General features: G+C 40.8%; 1 protein-coding gene across 6 annotated transcripts in view; it reads right to left on the bottom strand.

Moving 5' to 3' along the window:
* Positions 1-19196, bottom strand: part of DIP2C (disco interacting protein 2 homolog C) — a 297916-nt gene that overhangs the window by 43653 nt on the left and 235067 nt on the right. For all 6 annotated transcript variants that reach the window (XM_081163465.1, XM_081163469.1, XM_081163466.1 and 3 more), the window contains 11 exons: positions 18904-18968; positions 15417-15510; positions 14412-14531; positions 12642-12756; positions 10402-10541; positions 7902-8038; positions 6814-7022; positions 5908-6022; positions 3169-3370; positions 2155-2264; positions 1249-1329 (listed from right to left, as the gene is read on the bottom strand). In XM_081163465.1, coding sequence (XP_081019591.1) covers positions 1249-1329; positions 2155-2264; positions 3169-3370; positions 5908-6022; positions 6814-7022; positions 7902-8038; positions 10402-10541; positions 12642-12756; positions 14412-14531; positions 15417-15510; positions 18904-18968 — 1388 coding nt within the window. The remainder of the gene's footprint in view (positions 1-1248; positions 1330-2154; positions 2265-3168; positions 3371-5907; positions 6023-6813; positions 7023-7901; positions 8039-10401; positions 10542-12641; positions 12757-14411; positions 14532-15416; positions 15511-18903; positions 18969-19196) is intronic.

The following is a 19196-nucleotide window of genomic DNA, read 5'->3' as shown; positions in this document are numbered from 1 at the left end:
CAAGAAATGGAAACTGGAGGAAGGGCGCTGAAGTTGAACCACGAGCCTCAGATTGTTTCAAGTTACAGACACATATAAAACTGCTCCCTCCCTGCCAGCCTCGTGGCAGAAAAATGATTGGATTCAGTAAATGGGCAGCTGGGGAATTCTCCGCCCAATTCAAGCAAGAGGAAGAGCCTGTACTCGTGGCATCTGGGTTTCACGTTTTAACTGGAAACCACAGTTTTCAGCCCCCATCACAACTGGGAGCTTCTATAGTCAATAAAAAAAATATTCAAATTGAATGTCCAAAGAATGAAACCAAAAAAACTATCAGAAGGAATGTCACACGTTTTGAAGCACCTGAAGCTATTATTTTCCTCAAATTTCTAAATGTAAACACACATCCTCCCAACTGTTGAAGAAACTAATTCTTATTCATAATGCACATCTCTCTCTCTCTCTCACACACACACACAACTCCAGAATTTATTTAACTATCTGCCTCAAAAAGATAAGTGTTCACTGCACAATAGAACGGCGGCACGCTCCATTATCATGCATCGACTGCTTTTATGTACTGAAATGGCTTAATCATAGAGACTAGATGGAATGTTTGAGAGGGAAAAAACCCAACTGAAGATAAGTTGCAAATGAAGGATTTGGTGCTATTCATGATTGTCACATCATCACCTGAGAAGATGATAATTGCACAGTTAATAAAGTTAATGGATCTCAGGGTGATCTGGCTACCTCTGAACAGTTGTGGGTATTCATTTATTTTTTAAAGGCAGGCCTAGAGTGTAGCAAAGGCAGGATGTGATGAGTTCAAGCATGGTCTCTTATTGGCACAATGCACTGATTTCCCCCCAACAGCTTTTGCATTGAAACCTAAGGAAACAAGCAGCTCCACCTAATAGGCAGGCTGACAGCAGAAGAAAAGCAGGGGGTGGTGCAAAGAGAAAGCAAACATTATTATATTCTAGCCTGTACAATCCATGCACAAACCTCCCATGGTGGAAGTAAGATTAGCAAAGGCACTCTAAGTGAAAGCTCCACAGTGACAAAACCGCATTCCCAAGAACACTTTCAGAAGTTTGAATTTTTTTTACAAGTATTATAAATGTTTTTTCTGCTTGGGGTACAAGTTTATTTTAGGCAATGTTATTGGGATTTGTTGTTTTAAGGCTTTAAAGGGAATTGTTTTGTGCTCCAAGCCACTGCCCAAAGGATACCCTCGTAATGTAAATAAAACCCAGATATCCTTACCCTACAATTTAGCAGTGTGTAAAGCACGTGGTCAGGAGTTGTTTGCGCTCTCCATTGTAAGACTTCTGAGAGAAACAGGAACTGTGCGCAGTGAGGAAGACAACATCAGAGAGGAGAGGAGAGGTAAGAAGCATAATACTCTATTAAACATTTTTAAAAGCATTTTTAGAGAGCTGCCCCTTCCCCTCTTGGACACAGTTGCCAGTTTTACACATGCATATATCATTGTGGAGGAATAAACTTAATACTTTTGGGAATGGAAAACTGAAAAGGCAGGATATCAGTATTTTAAAGCCAAGAATTTAAAATAAACTGCTGTACTACATCTTGTTCATCAATCAACATAGCAATGCTCTATTGTCTTAAGAGGCTTAAAACCGTTTAAGACTGTGAGATATGCCTGCATGGGTTATATGAACAGGAAACAATATATCCAAGAGATCTATTCAATGAACATTTATAGGAATTATTGGGGCAACTTTAAAACGGAATACTATTCATAACAATTATCACGTCAGCCATAAACACACACACACACAAATATTCTCAAAGACAAAAAATATGCATTTTAGAATCAAGTCTGCAAGTGCTATAAAGTGATAGCCACATCTGGTTTCTGTATCACATACTGGCAATGAAATAGAGGCCTGTTCACACAACCATCAGTTCAGTGAAACCTGGCTTTTAGAATTTATTCATTTATTTGAAGTATTTCTATCCTGCTTTTCCAGCATGTGTTCAAAGCACATTGCAACCTTACTACGAGATCTGGAAATGACAAGAAAAAAAACTTCTATTCCAGTTTTGAGTTTGCCCGCATGTGTCCAATAAACGCGGCACGTATCGTACAACAACAATGCCATTCTGTGGAGCCCCACAACCTATAAGGAAGGTTATCTCCTTTACCTTTCTGGCTTGATCGTTATCTTCTATTTGACCCAAATCTCTACCGCTTGCCTGAGCAATTCTTTTCCCAGAGACGAGATTCCCCACCATCACAGAGGCAGGGCCAATTTCTGTAGAAAGATGTTTACAGTACAATAAAACAACAACAACAGGCAAGTACAACAATGCAAAACTCAAACCTACTTTAGATGCAAACCTATCTCCTACTTTAGATGCAAATGTTCAGCACACAACAGAATAGGTTCCCTTTGTGGGCTGGTTTCCCCTTGATATTACTATACAACCATAATAAACAAGAATGACTGGCAAGCATTTTCATGGAGTGACACACATATACCTAGATGACAACAGAACAAGAACGTAAAAACATTTCCACCTCTGAAGAAGAGGTCAACAGATATGGCTAAGGTGACGCCAGAACCTTGACTCTTCTAACCTGGATACGTTAATAAGAAAATATAGCTTCCCGTCTACAGAATTTCGATGACTCGCAGAGGTGGAGGAAAGTTAGAGAAGCTTTACAAAAAGAAGAAGAAGAAGAACTCATGACAGGCAAGGAGACATCATTGACCAGTGAGTTTTTACCTCTAGTTATCATTCTCAGCTAATCTCCCTAGAGCTGGAGGAGCAGGGAAGATTAGATGAACCAAGATAACAGACAATAAAAAGCCTACCGCCCAGCGGCCTCTCCTTCCTTCTCATCAAGGTGAGCCTTTCCAGATTTCCACTACTGCTGGGAGGCTCAACAAACACCACAGCCCAACGACTTTTTGAGTAGCAAGAGAAACGTGCAGCAAGTTCACAGAGGAGCATCAACAGCTTGTATCTTCAATTGGATCAGAATAATTTTCTGCAATACCTATGTACTAAAGTCGACGTCTCAACGACCAATGAACATATCATTGTAGACAATACTGAGCTAGATGGAGCACTGATCTGGCCCAGTAGAAAGGCAGCTTCCAATGTTCCTAAAGTATCCAGTAAGCCTATTATTTATGGAGCCATTGAGCTTACCTGGCTGTTTTTGTCTTGGTTTAGGCAGGTTTGTTACACAGGTGTGTGGACACATCAACACATTACAGGGATGAAGTGCTCCTTCGAGGAAAAGCTGCTTCGTTTCGGATAAGTGGATTCCACCTAGAGGAGTCTTTGGGAGTGTGTTTGCTGGTACCAGGGCTAGGCAGTAAACTCCCACTTGATGAATACTGTCTATAGCCTAGAAACATTAAAAAAGGGAATTTAATGCAAGGTCAGATGTGCAAGGAGGAGCTGTAAAAAGGTATTGGGAAACTCTCTACCCTCTAAAACAGGCATGTCCAACTCCCAAGAGACTGCGACCTACTCCCAGTATAAAAATACTAGCTGTGATCCACCCACTGTCATTACCAGGAGTTGTTGAGTTTTTTTATGGGAGGATTACCCAAAGTTGTTGAGCTTTTTTAAGGGGAGGGAGATAAGGAACACCCAGGAGATCACTTTCCTTCAGCCCACGATCGACCTGAGACACCCATGCAATCAACCAGTAGATCGCAATTGACCTGTTGGACATGCCTGCTCTAAAACAATAATGTCATGTGAATCCAATAATGTACTGTGAATTCAAGATAGAAGTATAAAAAGTCTGAGACTGTCAGGATTACTCAGTTGGTGATCTCAAATAAGCAAACTCAGAGACACAAAACATGTCAAAACCAAATGGTCCATGGCTCCTTAGTCACTGTGCACATCAGCTATGCACTACAAGCCAAGACTAATTATACCTATGAAAAAGTAAATTTTATTTTAATCCAGTCGTGTACACTGAAGCAGAAATAGCCTGTTTCAATTATTTTTTCACCATATATGTATGTATGTATATCCTCCCACAACCATGGATTTCAAATTGTTACAGAGGCAAGAGAAAGAGAAGAACACGTTCCTGTCTAAGTCTTACTAGCTCACTGTTTGTGTATGAAAACTGTAGAAGAAGATCCTGGATGAACTGTCCGCTCTCTGTTATGAACTTCCAGGTTAAAAGTATGCCAATTATGGAATACAACGAGCTTCTTCAAAACTGCCCAGAATCTCAAAACATACTGGTTGTCCTCACAACAACAAATGAGACCTTGCTCTTACCAGAACACATATTCAAAATATTATAGCTTTAGACAACAACAAGGAGCACAATATGGTCTATACTACAAGAAGCCTGTGTGTCCCAACACTGACAAGTATGCAATAAACTCATGGATTCCACCAGAGTGTCATTGTAATGACCCAAAAGTCTAGCAGGGATCAAGGTTCAGAGTCTGAGGTTGCAGGTGCCTCCAGCTATGGAATCAAGCCAGGTCCAGAGCTTCAAGCCTGCTCCTGGAGATTGGAAGACCACTGAGTCTGGGGCTGATAGACAAGAGCCCACAAGACCAAACTTCCATAGCATTAGGATCTGTAACCTTCTCCTGAGCAATCTGATCCTGATCCTGCACTGCAAGGAGTGCGCCAGAAGGGAGGATACAGAACTGAGAAGGATGCTTAAAAAGGCTTAGACTTAACCCTATCAGAGGAAGTTGCTCACGTGGAGCTATCCGTGGTCCTGCAACACCTGGCCTGTCTTGCTGCTTTCTCTGTGGGATCCAGCATGAGACTTAAACATGACAGGGGACAGTGATATCCAACTGGTGCCATGCCCAACGAGCCAGCCTTAGCTCCAACCACTGATTTAGCAAGGGAGCATTTCTGATGAGGTTTCTTGAAGCATGAATAAAGAAACTTACTTCATCTACAGAATTCCTCTACTTAAAAGGCACCTCTACCAAAAGTGATTACAAAGGCAATCCATGTGACACAAAAAAGACTGAGAGACCACCACCCAGGTAAACAGAATTAATTCTGACTTGCTTTATTCTGCTCAGCGTTGCTACTATAGGGCACACTGCTAAATACAATGTGAAGTAAAATGCACAAGGCAATTAAAAACTCCCACCTCCCCGACTCAGTACCATGCTACCTATGAGCTATGACTCTCATTACCCCACATGGTTCATTACACTTGAAACAAAACCACTTTGAAGCATTTTCTTTTTTCAATCAAGTATGCAATAGAACCTGGAATGCTATGCTGCCACGTTTATAAAACTTCCCATGCTCTCTCTCTGAGTGCACAAGGCCTCAAAGAAGAAACATGTGTCAAGGGACCTTATATGCAACCACCAATATCTGGTACCTTCTGTGCAAACATACAGTGGGGAGGGTGCTTAATCCTGTGGGCTGCAGCGAACCCAAGACCTGAAGCAAGTTCTCCACACCAAAGTGGAAAAATGAAGAGCCACTAAGCAAGGCTGGTATCACTTTTGTGCTTCATATCCTGCTGTGTATTCTCCACCGGCATGAAAACCACCTTTCACACGCCATTCCTTGATTTTTCTTAAAGTTCATGCAAGTCCACAGCACGGTTACTGCTACTCTAATCAGAAGACGGGGGAGAAGCAGTCGCTTGTTCCAAGAGGCGGTGGAGGAAAATTAAAATTAGCTCTTAAAGCCTGTCCAAACAAAGAATATGACTCTTTGTGCAGTGGAAGATTCCAGAGAGGATACAGAAGGATTAATTGGGTGGCAGTGAGAATGGCTTTTGTTTTGTATATTGATGTCTCACCTCTGTATGTGAGGAGCAATAGATGGGAGAAATTTAGGCTCATGCTTCCAGGGAAGGCGAGGCACATCTGGCCACCCCAACTTTCCATTTGACCCTGCGGATTACAGCTTAAGCAACTGTACCTGTAGCACTCTGCTCATCCACTGAAAGCTGTCTTCCTCTGTAGAGTCCGGCCTTTGCTCAGCAACGATAACTATCCTCTCGTCATGAAGAACACTCACTGAAAACACTGCTATTCTGTGGGGTGTGCAAACCAGGACAGATAACTGTGTAAGAATACCAAGTGCAGAGAAAACTGTATTTCATTATCCTCTGTGACTCATTACTCATTAGTTATGCAATTGAGAAGATTGGGGCTCCAGTTCTTATTTATTCTAGAAAAAGCCAGCTGCACGCAACACCTACATGATTTTAAAATAGAGCACTGCTGAAGAACAGCTTTTATAAAAGAAGATCTTGTTTCAGATTTCCAAAGCTTAACACACAGAGTCATCGCAGAAGATGTTATTGCTCTATATATGATCAAGCCCATCGATGTGGCAGAAAAATAAGGCTTAAAGCGACACAACAGCAAAGAGCCACCACTGTCCACATTTTTAATTATATGCATTTGGCTCCATTTGTGACACACCGTCAATGGAACGCCCCTTCCCAGAGAAACTTGCCTACTCTGAGGTCATTTCAGTACCAGGAAAAGCCCTTTCTAATTTCCTTGGGCTTTTTAATTTGCTCCTGCTCTAAATTTGCTTTAGCTTTCCCACTATTTTCATGATTCTTTTTATGTTTTCTTACTGATCTGCTATTCTGTAGAAATATTTACTTGTTTTTGGTCTCATAGCAAAGCTGTCTTGAGAACCTGGTTATGCAGTGGCATATAAATGCATAAAATAAACAGTATTTTTTAAAAATAAAAATGTTTTTGCTATGGCTTTTTTCTGGTATGAAAAGAGCTTCTGCTCTAAGCAATGCAAATGCCTTTTCCACAATCCAATATTTATTTATTTCTGGGGGAGAAAAGTGACGCAAACCTTCCCCTGTAGACAAACTTCATTGGTTCCACCGCGAGCGCCGTGGCTACAATGTCATCTGCGTTGTGCCTCCGTCCGCTGACGACCATCAGCCCATCCATTTTGCCAACAACAAAGACAAGCCCACCTGGGCCAATAAACCCCAGCAGCCCAGTTCTTATGAAAGGGTATTCGCTGATTGGGGCACCTGAACTGGTCATAGGGAACACCTGTAGGACAGAGAGAGAGAGAGAGAGAGAGAGAGAGAGAGAGAGAGAGAGAGAGAAGGGCAGGACATCAACTTTTATTTTGTTACTGAGTTGGCTCTAGAGCAAGAGTGTTCAGAAAATAGGTCGGGATCCACTGATGGATCTCTGGGCGATTCTGTAGTACATTGACAAGGGCTCCTGACTTCCAACTGTTTAACAAGAGCAACAACTGAAATGCTTTTCCTTCCTGCCTGCCCTAAATTTGGCTGCAGAAATGAAGGAAGCTCAGGGGAAGCCAGGAGTGGGCTTCTGTAGGGAAAAATTATGAGCTCGGTTCTGATCTATTTGCAGCCCCTTTCCCAAGATGCACAGAGTCAGGTACATTCATCCTTGTATCATAAAACCATGCATAAAACACACACATTAAAGTATGCATCCACGTTACAGTCAATCCTTCCCTTCCCTTCCGATTAAATGGTTTCCAGTATAAAATATTTAACGTTTCGAAAGGGATAGCATTTTCCTCTTTTTAAAAAAAGTTCTCCATAAATTCTTGTTCCAACTGAGTGAGATGTGGGGCTCAGTGGCAAAGCATATGAACTGCATGCAGAAGACTGCAAGTTCAATCCCTGACATCTCTATTTAAATTATCAGGTAGGAGACAATAGGAAAGACCTCTAGTGGAAACCCAAGGAAAGCTATTGTCTGTGACTGTAGGCTATAATGGGCTAGATGTACCACTTGTCTAACAAAACCTCCGGGAAAGTTTGTCAGTAGTTTTGCATGTCCACCAAAAAAACCCCCAACAAACCCTGAATCATTAGCAGTAGTACTAATCCAAAAGCATTATTCAAACTTGAAGGGCTAAGCAGGGAACAGACCTGTAGAACTCAAACTCACCTCAAATGTGTTTTTGGTCATTCCAGAGAGTCCATAATAAGATGTACCTGTTGCAATAGCGCATACGCAGAGTTCCCCTACTTCATCCGTCCGACAGAGTTGAGGAACTCCATCAGGCTTCACGGCACACATTATGGCTATTAAGAGAAGGCAAAAAAGTGTTGTTGTTTTTTAAAAAAAGAAATACGGTTTGCAAGTCTTGCAAAAGATGCATGTAGATAATAGAACCAAACTGTCAAGTTGATGTCATAGTTTTATCGCACAGTATTCATACAACCATTAGAGATTTTAAAATCTAATTTTGCACCCTGCATGGGGTGTTAGATGTGGCTTTAATTGCTTGCGCTGTCTTTCAAGCTCTGAAAAAGCTAATACGAAAGATATCTTGAGTTAGCTTCCTACCAAATGCCAAACTTCTATTCAGCGCCGGGAAGGGTTGTCACGGTAACTACTGTTGCCAGCACACACACACCTTTTCCCAAAGAATAAGGTTTTTGAGTGCTATAGCGAGAAGAGAAAGCTACAGAAGCAATTCTCTGAACAAAATCACACCTTAAATCTTGGGTTGAGGTTACACACTAGGCATTCTGTTTCAGAAAGCGAAGTGGAGTTGGGTGTAGCTCTGGGACTTCTTTCAGAGAAGGAAAATGTATGAGGTGAAAGCGAAGTATTCGGGTGTTAGAAAAAGTCAGAGAATGAAGAAAACCATCAAGCAGAGGCTGGGGGACTTATTTCATTTTCTTTGGTAGGATCCCTACCTCACCCTAACAGTTTAAATGGAAACACCTGCCTGAAAGACTTGTTTGCATTTCTAATTAAAACCTAAAGGTTGCATTTCAGCTGGCAGAAGACCTTCGTTAAAACTCAGCGCGTTTTACAAGCAGCCACAAAAAACCCCCCACAAGATGCAGCTTATGTCCAGATAACGATGCACATGATTGCAGTCATGTCATATAGCTACTCAGGATGTGAACTAACACCTGCACTTTTGGAGTCTCCCTGGGAATGTGGCCATGGAGACTCTTAAGATGCAAATTTACCACTGGAAAACTGTTAAGGAGGATGCATGTAGAAGGATAAGAACAGCCCCTATACGTATTATTAGGGACGCGGGTGGCGCTGTGGGTTAAACCACAGAGCCTAGGACTTGCCGATCAGAAGGTCGGCGGTTTGAATCCCCACAACGGGGTGAGCTCCCGTTGCTCGGTCCCTGCTCCTGCCAACCTAGCAGTTCGAAAGCATGTCAAAGTGCAAGTAGATAAATAGGTGCCGCTCCGGCGGGAAGGTAAACGGCGTTTGCTGCTCTGGTTTGCCAGAAGCAGCTTAGTCATGCTGGCCACATGACCTGGAAGCTGTACGCCGGCTCCCTCGGCTAATAAAGCGAGATGAGCGCCACAACCCCAGAGTCGGTCACGACTGGACCTAATGGTCAGGGGTCCCCTTTACCTTAATACTTATTATTAGGGTATTCTTTAAAAAAAATTTTTTTTTTAAGGCTGGGGAGACATGACACTGTCAAGAAAAGAAGTCTTCAGGAATCAGCCTGCACTACAACTTCATAGGGGATTATTCCACCATGCTAAAAGTTTCTCCGCCTCCTAAGGCTTCTGCTGTTTCCAATCTTGGCCATAAAAGGGGAATGCCATATAGGACTCCTGATTGATTGCTTCTGCAGTAAATCCCGAGACAAGCATGTGTTTAGAAATGGGAAAGGAGCCAATGTGGCAGAGGAAAGAAGGTTAAGCAAGAGCCAGAATGCCTTTATAAGTGCAAGGAGTCCTGGCTCTGCAACCCATTTCCATCCGCTGTGAAAAGATACCGCAAGACACCCAGCTCCACATTAGCTGTGGCTGTAGAATCAGATAAAGACACAAATTTAGGGTGGGGAAGGAGAATAAGAGTTCTGAACATAAAGGAAGAAGAAAGAAACCATCACCTAGTCGCAGTTTTATAACAAAGAAGACAAAAAGGGGTGTGTTTTCACGTATGATTTATTAGAGGCCCTTTCATGGAAAAACCTGGCCTTACATAAAAGGAATTAAAGCTTCATGCCACTTTTGGAAGTTCAGACCCAGGATATCAATCTAAAAGTTATCACAACCTGCATATTTTTTTTAAAAAAAATATATATAATAACTGTATACACATGTTCCATATAGGAATACGAGGGCACTGAGAGGGGAAGAAAATGTTTTTTTAAAGTTCCTGAAAAACTGACTAATGGAGTTGGCACTATTTGGAAAATGGTGTGTCTATGAATCATGAATACGGTCTATGGTTTTTGTTAAATTTGCTTTGAGTTTTTTGGCATGCCCACAGTTCAGACCCTCTTCATATATATAACTGCAGAGATTCCCGAGTAGGGAAATTACAACATTTAGTTTAAAGCTATTTATCTACGCTGTGGAAATCTGGCATGTCTTTGAATAACACAGTTTTTGTTTTGTTTTTAAAAGCAGATTTCCTATTTTCTGGCAAAAGCTGGGGGGGGGAGTCTTACCTCCTGGCATCACCAAGCCAACATCTTGCACTGTTAAAACAGAAAGCTTTTCTTCAGAATCCACTCTGATGACTCCATAGGTAAGACCGTGCATGGACAGGACCCCTCTGCCTGGCGGCTGATTGCTATCATCTGTTGGCCTGCAAATATGCGGAAAACGTCAAATAGACAGCAACTCTCAATCTGCAATGTGTATCTCAATACACAGAGGCCACAAGATTATTATTTTTAAAGCTCTTTAAACTGTCCCATTTCTGATCTTTTTGCCTTGACACACAAAACCAGCCGAGCCGAGCCAATTTTATGTCAACACAAACATACATCTTTCATAGGACTCTTGAAGGTGAGAAAGTACAAAAGAGGAAATGCGTCAAGGTGTTTGTTTTAGTGACACGGCTCTCTCAACGCAATGCCATTTTTAGTTATGGCAGATGTTTTCACATAGTGCAGGCAGATCCCAAGACATATTCCAGATCGAACAGTGAAGTGAGTGTGCCTCTCTGCCTTTTGCAATCCGTACCAAGAAACTGCTGCCTGCAGGGCTTATCTTTAATTACTATGGCGTTCCCCGCAATGCATGAACTACTAGATGGGTATTAGCTAACCATGTTCATTAAGAGGGGGGAAAGATGGCTGGTGCCATAAATTTAAATTAAAAGATGCTAAGGGGCTCTTCCCTTCCTCCCAACATGATACCAGCAAAAAAGAATTGAGCACTCCAGTTATGGGAGGGTTTTAATGTGCATTAAGGCATAACAAATGAGAGGCTGGTAAACGGGCAGCCGTGATTAATGTCATATCCATCATTTAGAAGGAAGGCTCAACCACACTATTGATCAACATTATCTCTGAGCCTGTACCCTTCTGCAACTGTCATGCTGAACATAATACCACCTTGTGTATATTTTTAAGGTGAGCTTTGCCCCATCATCACTCAACACTGATACAAATAAGCTGTACAAGTACCGCAAAAAGAAAATAAACTTTATTAGAGAGAGTAAGCTTAGATCCCAATATTCATCTTGCATATAGATAACTGGTTTATGATTTTTACTGATTTCCATTGTGTTTAAGTGTGCATAATGCATGGTTTCTGGAAGCAACTCAAAACATTTCAAATGGATGAGCAGAGAGCATTATTGCTGTGTTTTCAAACTCTTGGCGCTAACTTGCAAAGTCCTTAAAGTCCAGGGATATTAGGCATGCATCATGAATAGGGCTTCAAGTTTTTGTTGTGGGGTTAAAAAATGCCTTGACTGTTTGTAGGTTGCAGCCCATATTTCTAAAGATACATGCACAAATTTTGTCCTGCCTAAAAAGGAATATCCAATAAGAAGAATCAAGAACAAAATGTTCTGCATGCTACCCATCATCTGGTAGCCTGACAATGATTTCGAATCATTGCTGGTTTGTTACTGAAGAATTCGCCATGGCACAAATGCCACATGTCAATGAAAGTTAAGTTAGAGCCATGCAAAGCCTGTCACCACATTTGTAGTCTGCTCTCTGTCTCTGGGACCTTCTCTTTTTGTCAATTTTATGCTGACATTTGTATTGTGAGATAGGCTAAGCCAAAAGATGGTGCCCTGCCCAAGCTTATCCACCAAGTGGGAATCTGAACCCGGGTCTACCTGGTCCAACAGTGTAGCCGCTACACCGGATCTATAAGCTACTTGTTTGCCAACAACACCATGTACCTCCTCAGGTAAATAGCTTTCATGTATGTTTTGTGGGTGAAACCATGGACATCAGAATACAAAAACCTTATTGAAACTCTGTAAAGGAAGTAAATAAGAAGATGATCCTGAAAAGATTCAGATGCCAGAGAACATTCAAAAAGCTATCAAAAGAAACCAAATATTTTAGAGCAATAGTCTTGTATGTAGCTTTTTTTTTAAGTTGATAAAATTAACTTTTGAAAGAAAAGGGGGGAAATTAGATTACAAAAAGTTTAATATAGCTGTCTGAAATATATAAATGTCTTGTATCCTGTAATACTTTAATGAGAAACACTTGAACAAGATATCAGAACCTTTTAAATTTATAAACTGATTAATTAAAAAAAAGAAAGAAAACAACAAAGAATTGATAACAAGAAAGAGTGACTTAAAGTTTCTGATCCAAAGAGTTCCTAGAGGTCCAGTGACTGATGTTTTCCATTTATTCAATTCTGGGACAGCTGTATGCATGAAGCTATGTTGCCTTCAGGATCACTCATTTTAAATTTAAATATACAGTACCTTCTAATAGCCACTGTGAGAGCCTCTGGCGAACTAGCGCAAGGGCAAATGACTTCTTGTCTGAGGCCTTTGCTTTGGAAGACATTAAGAAACGCATCACAAGAGGAAATAGACCCTGGAGTAAAAAGAAAATCTGACATCAATATAGGGTCTATATGCAATAAGCAATGTTTCCAGGACAAAAATAGAGCAATTATGAGCAGAAAGTGGCAAAAGAATCTAACCGATTCCCTCCAAAGAGAAATAAATTTGCTACCAGCCTAGTTACAATTTTCAAGACATATGAGGCGAGATCTATAGAACTACACAACTAGTTTCATGAGCCCAGGAAGGCTTCTAACGGAACCATCCACATCATGCAATCTGCTTTTGAAACCAAGGGCTTTCCAAAAGCAGTCGGTACGGGGTTTTGCTCTTCAAAGGGGAAAGGGGACTTAGAATCCCACTGGGCGTGTCCTGTACAGAGCTGAAAACAGCTCTTACTATTTAATTACACATTAATTAAAATAAAAAACAAAAACTCCCATAGCAAGTTATAGGACGTTGGCATCTTAAAAAGAGATCATTCTCCTTCATGTATGGTTTCAGCAGAGAAACTGTCCCCAACTGCTTTAAATGGCTTAATCTCACTTTTATTTTTCGTACTTTGGTATGCACATAAAAGTACAAAATACATGCACAATGTTTCCAAGTTCCAATTAAAGGTGCTAGTTTTGTTTTTTTACTTGTATAAATCTAGACAGGTTGAGGGTCTGGGTAATTCAAAGATGACCATCTCCCATACGAATCTATCTAACCAATCAAGTTATCTATGGAGACTCCTCTGTTGGAGATGTAGAGAGTGGCAACATCTAACAAGGCCTTCTCAGTGGTGGCACCGAGGCTGCGGAACTCGCTTCCTCAAGAGGCTCACCTTACTCCTTATTTATTAGTTTTTAGATACTGTGTGCAAATAGCTTTATTTCCAAGGATATCTGAGATTTAATGACTTTGTGTTTAATCGTGGGTGTTGGCTCTTAGTGATTTCTTTTTGGTATTATTTTTGTTCTGCTTCTGATTTGTAGACCTGTTTGGGCAAGTATAGAATAAAAAAAAACCGTAATAACTAAAATACAATTAGGTAGATGGAAGTTAAGAGCAGAAAGAGGAATTGGCTACTACTGATAGCACATAGCACACCCTTCATACGTGATAAAAAAAATAATCATTTATTTTGTACTTTGATCTGTGTGCCCAAGTATGAACATAAAATAATTTCCCCTAAGTTTCAAATGTTTTGTGGAGAAACCTTCTGTTCTTTTGTACTGCTTAAGGATAAATTTGATTCAGCCTTTACATAACAAGCTGTCATGTCACTTATAATTGGATTTGCTTCTATGGAATATCAGGTTTGCTCCAGGATTTGCTAAAGAAAAGAAACCAAAACACAAACCTCACACACACACAATCCAAAATGAATTAGCTCCTAAAAACGCTTCGCGGCAAACCTCAAAATGTTCATTAACCTTTTTTTTTTGCTATTCATGACAGAAGGAATTATTATTATTACACAAGTAACAAATATCTGAGGAAGCCACCCACCAGTTAAAGTCAGTGGCTTGTATGTCAGAGAACGCCCAGTCATAAACCCATAACTTTTATATTTATTTCTTATTTTTATGCTGCTCATGCATGCAAAAGAAAACACAGGATGAATAAAAACAATACAAAATAACATTCAAAAAAAAAAGGAAGGGGGAAAAATGCTTTTGTTCCGCAGCCATCACTTACATGGGTTGGCGCCATCAGCAACTATTAGCATACGGAGGGAGGAGAGGTTGATATCTCGTTGATCTCTATGCGCTACTAATGCCCAGTGCATATCCCTGGATTTCACACAGGCAACTTTCGCTGGGGACCAGGATAGGGGGAGGAGAAACAGAGAGGAAAAGAGGAAAGAAGATTTGGGAATATGAAGTTCAAAACTTGTCCAAGCGTAGCAGAAATTGCATTCGATGAAAACAATGGCAAAACAACCAGAAGATACCAAAGATGTATTATTTACTTTGACCTGTCACATATACCAGGGATAGGAAACTTCCGAGATCTCAATTAGGGCTTCGTATTTTATGGCCCTTCAGACAAGCCACAAAGGAATTCTGTTACAGGCACAGAAAGGTTGCCTGGGTTCTAGGCTTCACCTGTTACAGAAGTGGCTGAATAAAGCAGGTGGAATCTTGGAAGACGAAGGCTTGGCAAACTTCACTGACTAGCAAACAAGGAAGCCTAGCACAACTGTAGCAGTATAGACTGGGGAGGACCCTGTTTAAGTAGAGCTCTCTGGCAAAGCCATCAGACATGCAACAACAGAGAAGATCAAGCCAGGCTTCTAACAGAATGAAACCACTACTGAACAACTGGCTGCTTGTCTTTTTAATACACAAGCTGAAATAAACTCCAATAGCTTTCCAGATGCGTCATGGTGTGTGTCCCAAATGACCCTTGCTATTGCACCTACTCACCAACTTAAAGCTACAGAAACAAATTAATTTACAGGTGTGTGCAATTGCTATTCCAACATCACCACCATTACGTTTTAGACCAGGGGTGGGAAAACTGCAGCTCTGTTGATACATCAGCCCTAGTCAGCATAGCCAAGGGTCAGAGATGATGGGAAGGGTCACAGATACTCTATCCGTGTTTTACAACTTTATATGCAGCTTAACTTCCATCCTCTCAAAGCACCTGTGGGTTTGTGTGTGAATGGATGTGCATGCACAGGTACGCAGCCCTTACCTTTGTACTGGCAGACCTTCTGTATCCACGAAAGTGGGTTCACTTTCATTAAGGAATAGGGGATGCTTATGACATGCATCATGTTCATAACACTCTGAAATTAAGTGAAGGGAACACAGGTTTCAGCAGTAATGAAACAAACCACAACTCTTCACTAAAACAAATCCCAGCTCTGTTGTAAGTGCTACATATTTTTGGTTACCTATCAAAAAGGGTTTAAGATTAGGGACTCAGCTAGGCTGGTAAAGAAAAGGCACTTTATATGCGTTGTATATGCAATATAACACTGTGACACCAGATGGCGCTGTGGGGTCCCATTTTTCCCTACTGGATTTCCCTGTATGAGTTTACATGTTTAACTGAATTTGACGTGTCTAGCCTTGATCTCAATATATGAACCAAAAAAGACGAATGGTGCATTTCTAAAGCAGTTCTCGTTTTCAAACCCTTTTACAGAACTGCGAAGTAAATAAAGTCACTACAAACTAAGGAGGGATTGCAGGGAGAAGGAGCCGTTGTGGAACAGAACATCAGAGATCAAAACTTTCATAGCCTCCAACATCTCCTAAAAACTAAAGGATTCTGAATGGAACCAATTCACACATGCAGGTGCAAGTCAAGTGTTCAGTAATCAAACAACATACAGGCCTGTGTGGCCCTAAATTAAGTTATGCTTATGGCTTTTGAATAGCGATTTCAAGCTCTGGAATGATCAACTGAGTGATGAGGGCAAGACACGCTATTCACATCAAGTAAAAGGCAGAGAAACTAGAGAGAAACCTTTATCAGCTAATTGAAGATTGAGTATAAATTTTCCTGAAATCCTGAAGCTGTTGGGAAGAAGGCAGGTATTTTTCAGGAACTGAACAACATTTTGTGAGGGAAATTTCAATATACTGTACACAGTCTTGTTTTCTTATCAGTTCTAAGCCAATTTTCTACTTAAAGAATGTAAAATCTATTACACATAACTTCACACAGAATTGGATTTGGAGTTGCGTTTTTCTACAGTGGGATGGGCAGTAATTTCCTAATACTGCAGACTGTCCTACATTGTCATTTGTGGGGAGCAAACTTTGACAAAAACAGTATTTTGAAATCCTGCCTTAAAAGAATTTTTATTATTTCAAAAGAAGAAATAGCTCACAAGAGGTTTTTTTGTTCCTCCCTTTAATTTTCCCTATATACCGAGTTTAACAACTGGGGAAAAAGAAACGAGGGGCCTCAGGGGAGGGGGAAACTGATTCCCCACCCCCACCCCCAATCTTTCTGGGTTTTCCCCCAGGCTTTGACATCTCTAGGAACTCCAAAAGAGGTAGTTAATCCTTCCTAAAAATAAGTTATACAGTACATTTGCCCCAATAACCTCAAAAGGTCATCTGAGAGGCTTAAAATAGGAATGCAAAGAAAACTGTTTAAAATAAGCTAACATGTTTCATTGCCTGGGTGGGTGGGGTGGAGAGAGACTGTCCCGCTATATGACTGGGCTGGAAATCAGCCAATATGTATAAAAATAAATGACTCCGTAGAAAATTAAAAATATAGATATTAACCCCAGAAATAAGATAAATCTGGCTGGAGAACTGCAACAATGTTAGTAAATTCTTAGCATAACGCTTCGGCTATCACAAATGTCTTCAGATATAGCACAACTTCTGAAACCATTAAAAAAAAAAAACTTTGCTCACTACTTTGGTTACACAGACTCTCAAGAAATAAAACAGTGTTTCTGAAACTTGGGTGTCCAGCTGTTGTTGGACTACAATTCCCACGTTCCTGATCTGTCTAGGTAAGGATGATGGGAGTTGTAGTGCAACAACAACTGGACACCCAAGTTTGAAAGGCACTGAATTAGAATCATAATAGTTCAACATTACTATCTGTAAACTATTTAACATTAAAGTCATTCCTTCACTTTCTTGATCCTTTCTTTTAATTGAGCAGCAGAGCCAATTATATTACCATTAGCCCAGGCATATTAAATCATTGGGATTTTTCAAACTGAGCAGAAAACCAAAGTCTGCAGGACGTGCAGTTTGTAATCTTGTCTTTTTGGTGTTTTGAAAACCAAAACAAACCAATAAAAAAAATCTCAACTATGTTTAATATTTTATAATATCAACATGATGATGATGATGATGATGATAATTTTATTAGTTATACCCCGCCCATCTGGCTGAGTTTCCCCAGCCACTCTAAAACATCAAACATTAAAAACTTCCTGATAAAGGGCTGCCTTCAGATGTCTTCTAAGAGTCAGATAGTTGTTTATTTCCTTGACATCTGAAGGAAGGGTGTTCCACAGGGAGGGCGCCACTACCTAGAAGACCCTCTGCCTGGTTCCCTGTAACCTCGCTTCTCGCAGTGAGTGAACCAGCAGAACACCCTCGGAGGAGGACCTCAGTGTCTGGGCTGAACGATCGGGGTGGAGACGCTCTTTCAGGTATACTGGGCTGAGGCCGTTTAGGGCTTTAAAGGTCAGCACCAACACTTTGACTATCAACACTTTGGTTATCAACATTCTGCTCATATGAACATTTTATTTTACAACGAAGTTCTATGATGACCTTGTAGAAAAAGCAAATGTCCTGAATCAAGCCCTTGCTCCTATGATCATACACAAGAAATATGCATTAACTTCAGTGGCTACACAGGAAGAGCCTTGAGACCTCTAGAGACAAGTGCTCAGAGGACCTGGACAGCAGGTGGCCATCTCTGCCCTATTAGGAAATCCCCTTCTTTGTCATTTCTAATTTTGTTCCCTTCAGAAGCGCAACCAGCTATAATATCATGCATTCTGCCTTGTTTGAAAGCAACTCTCATCACGCTTCCAATTATTGGGGTTCCACATCTAAGGAAGGAATAGTTCTCATTCACACACACCTTCCTCAGCATGGAGCACCCCACAGCTGGAAGTCAACCAAGGGTGGAGCTGGAAATCAAAATATTTGCTGCATTGCATTGAACAGACCTGCCAGAGTTTTTCGCTTTTGATTCTTAGATGAAGGTTCACCAGAGCCCAACCCCAAAAATAATACTTATGGAACTGAATTACTGTCTGCTGTTATTACTTCAATCGTTCTTCTGGCCTCTCTCTTGTCTCCTTCTCTTATGAATACAAATATAAAACCTCCAGCTGGCTTTGTAAGTATTCTAGGCTCAAGGGTGAGTCAAAGAAAGTTCTGTTCTTTTTCCCTTTAGAACCTTCACGTTCAGAGACAGTACATCTTCAAAGACCACATGTGAAGAACAAGAAGAGATGGAACTTCCCAGGCTGTCCACCACTGGAGAGAGTTGTGGATTCAGAAGGTCTTTGGTTCACTCATCTCGCCAACAATGATTTCTGCACCTACCAAGTTTCCTAATGTTTCAAAAGTCCATCTAGCATCAGAAGGTAAACATCCAGAGAATGCTCCGACTTCCTATGGAAATGTAAAACACTCCATTCTCATTTTTAAACCATTACTTTAATGAGCAGTTATCTTACCGTAAGAATCCCATGCCATAATCCTACATCTTTCTTGAAATCTAATACGTTCACAATGGTTTCGGCTGCGTGACCAAAACAACAACAACAAAACAAGGTTAGTTACTGAGTGTGTAGCACAGTCTGCAAAAAAACAAAACAAAAAAACAGCCCGCTTTAAGAAGTGATTGTAATAAAATGTTGATGCTAAAAAAATTGCCACCAGATGAGCTGCAGAACCATTTGAGATAAATCGTTACTGACTGATTGCTCTTGGCCAGACCATTTCTTCTTTCCCCTCCCACTCATGTTTT

The sequence above is a fragment of the Podarcis bocagei genome (assembly GCF_964188305.1).
Source record: "Podarcis bocagei genome assembly, chromosome: 12".
In the NCBI taxonomy this organism is placed as follows: Eukaryota; Metazoa; Chordata; class Lepidosauria; order Squamata; family Lacertidae; genus Podarcis; species Podarcis bocagei.
Note: the sequence above shows the minus strand (reverse complement) of the source record. Positions and strands in the feature narration are given on the sequence as shown.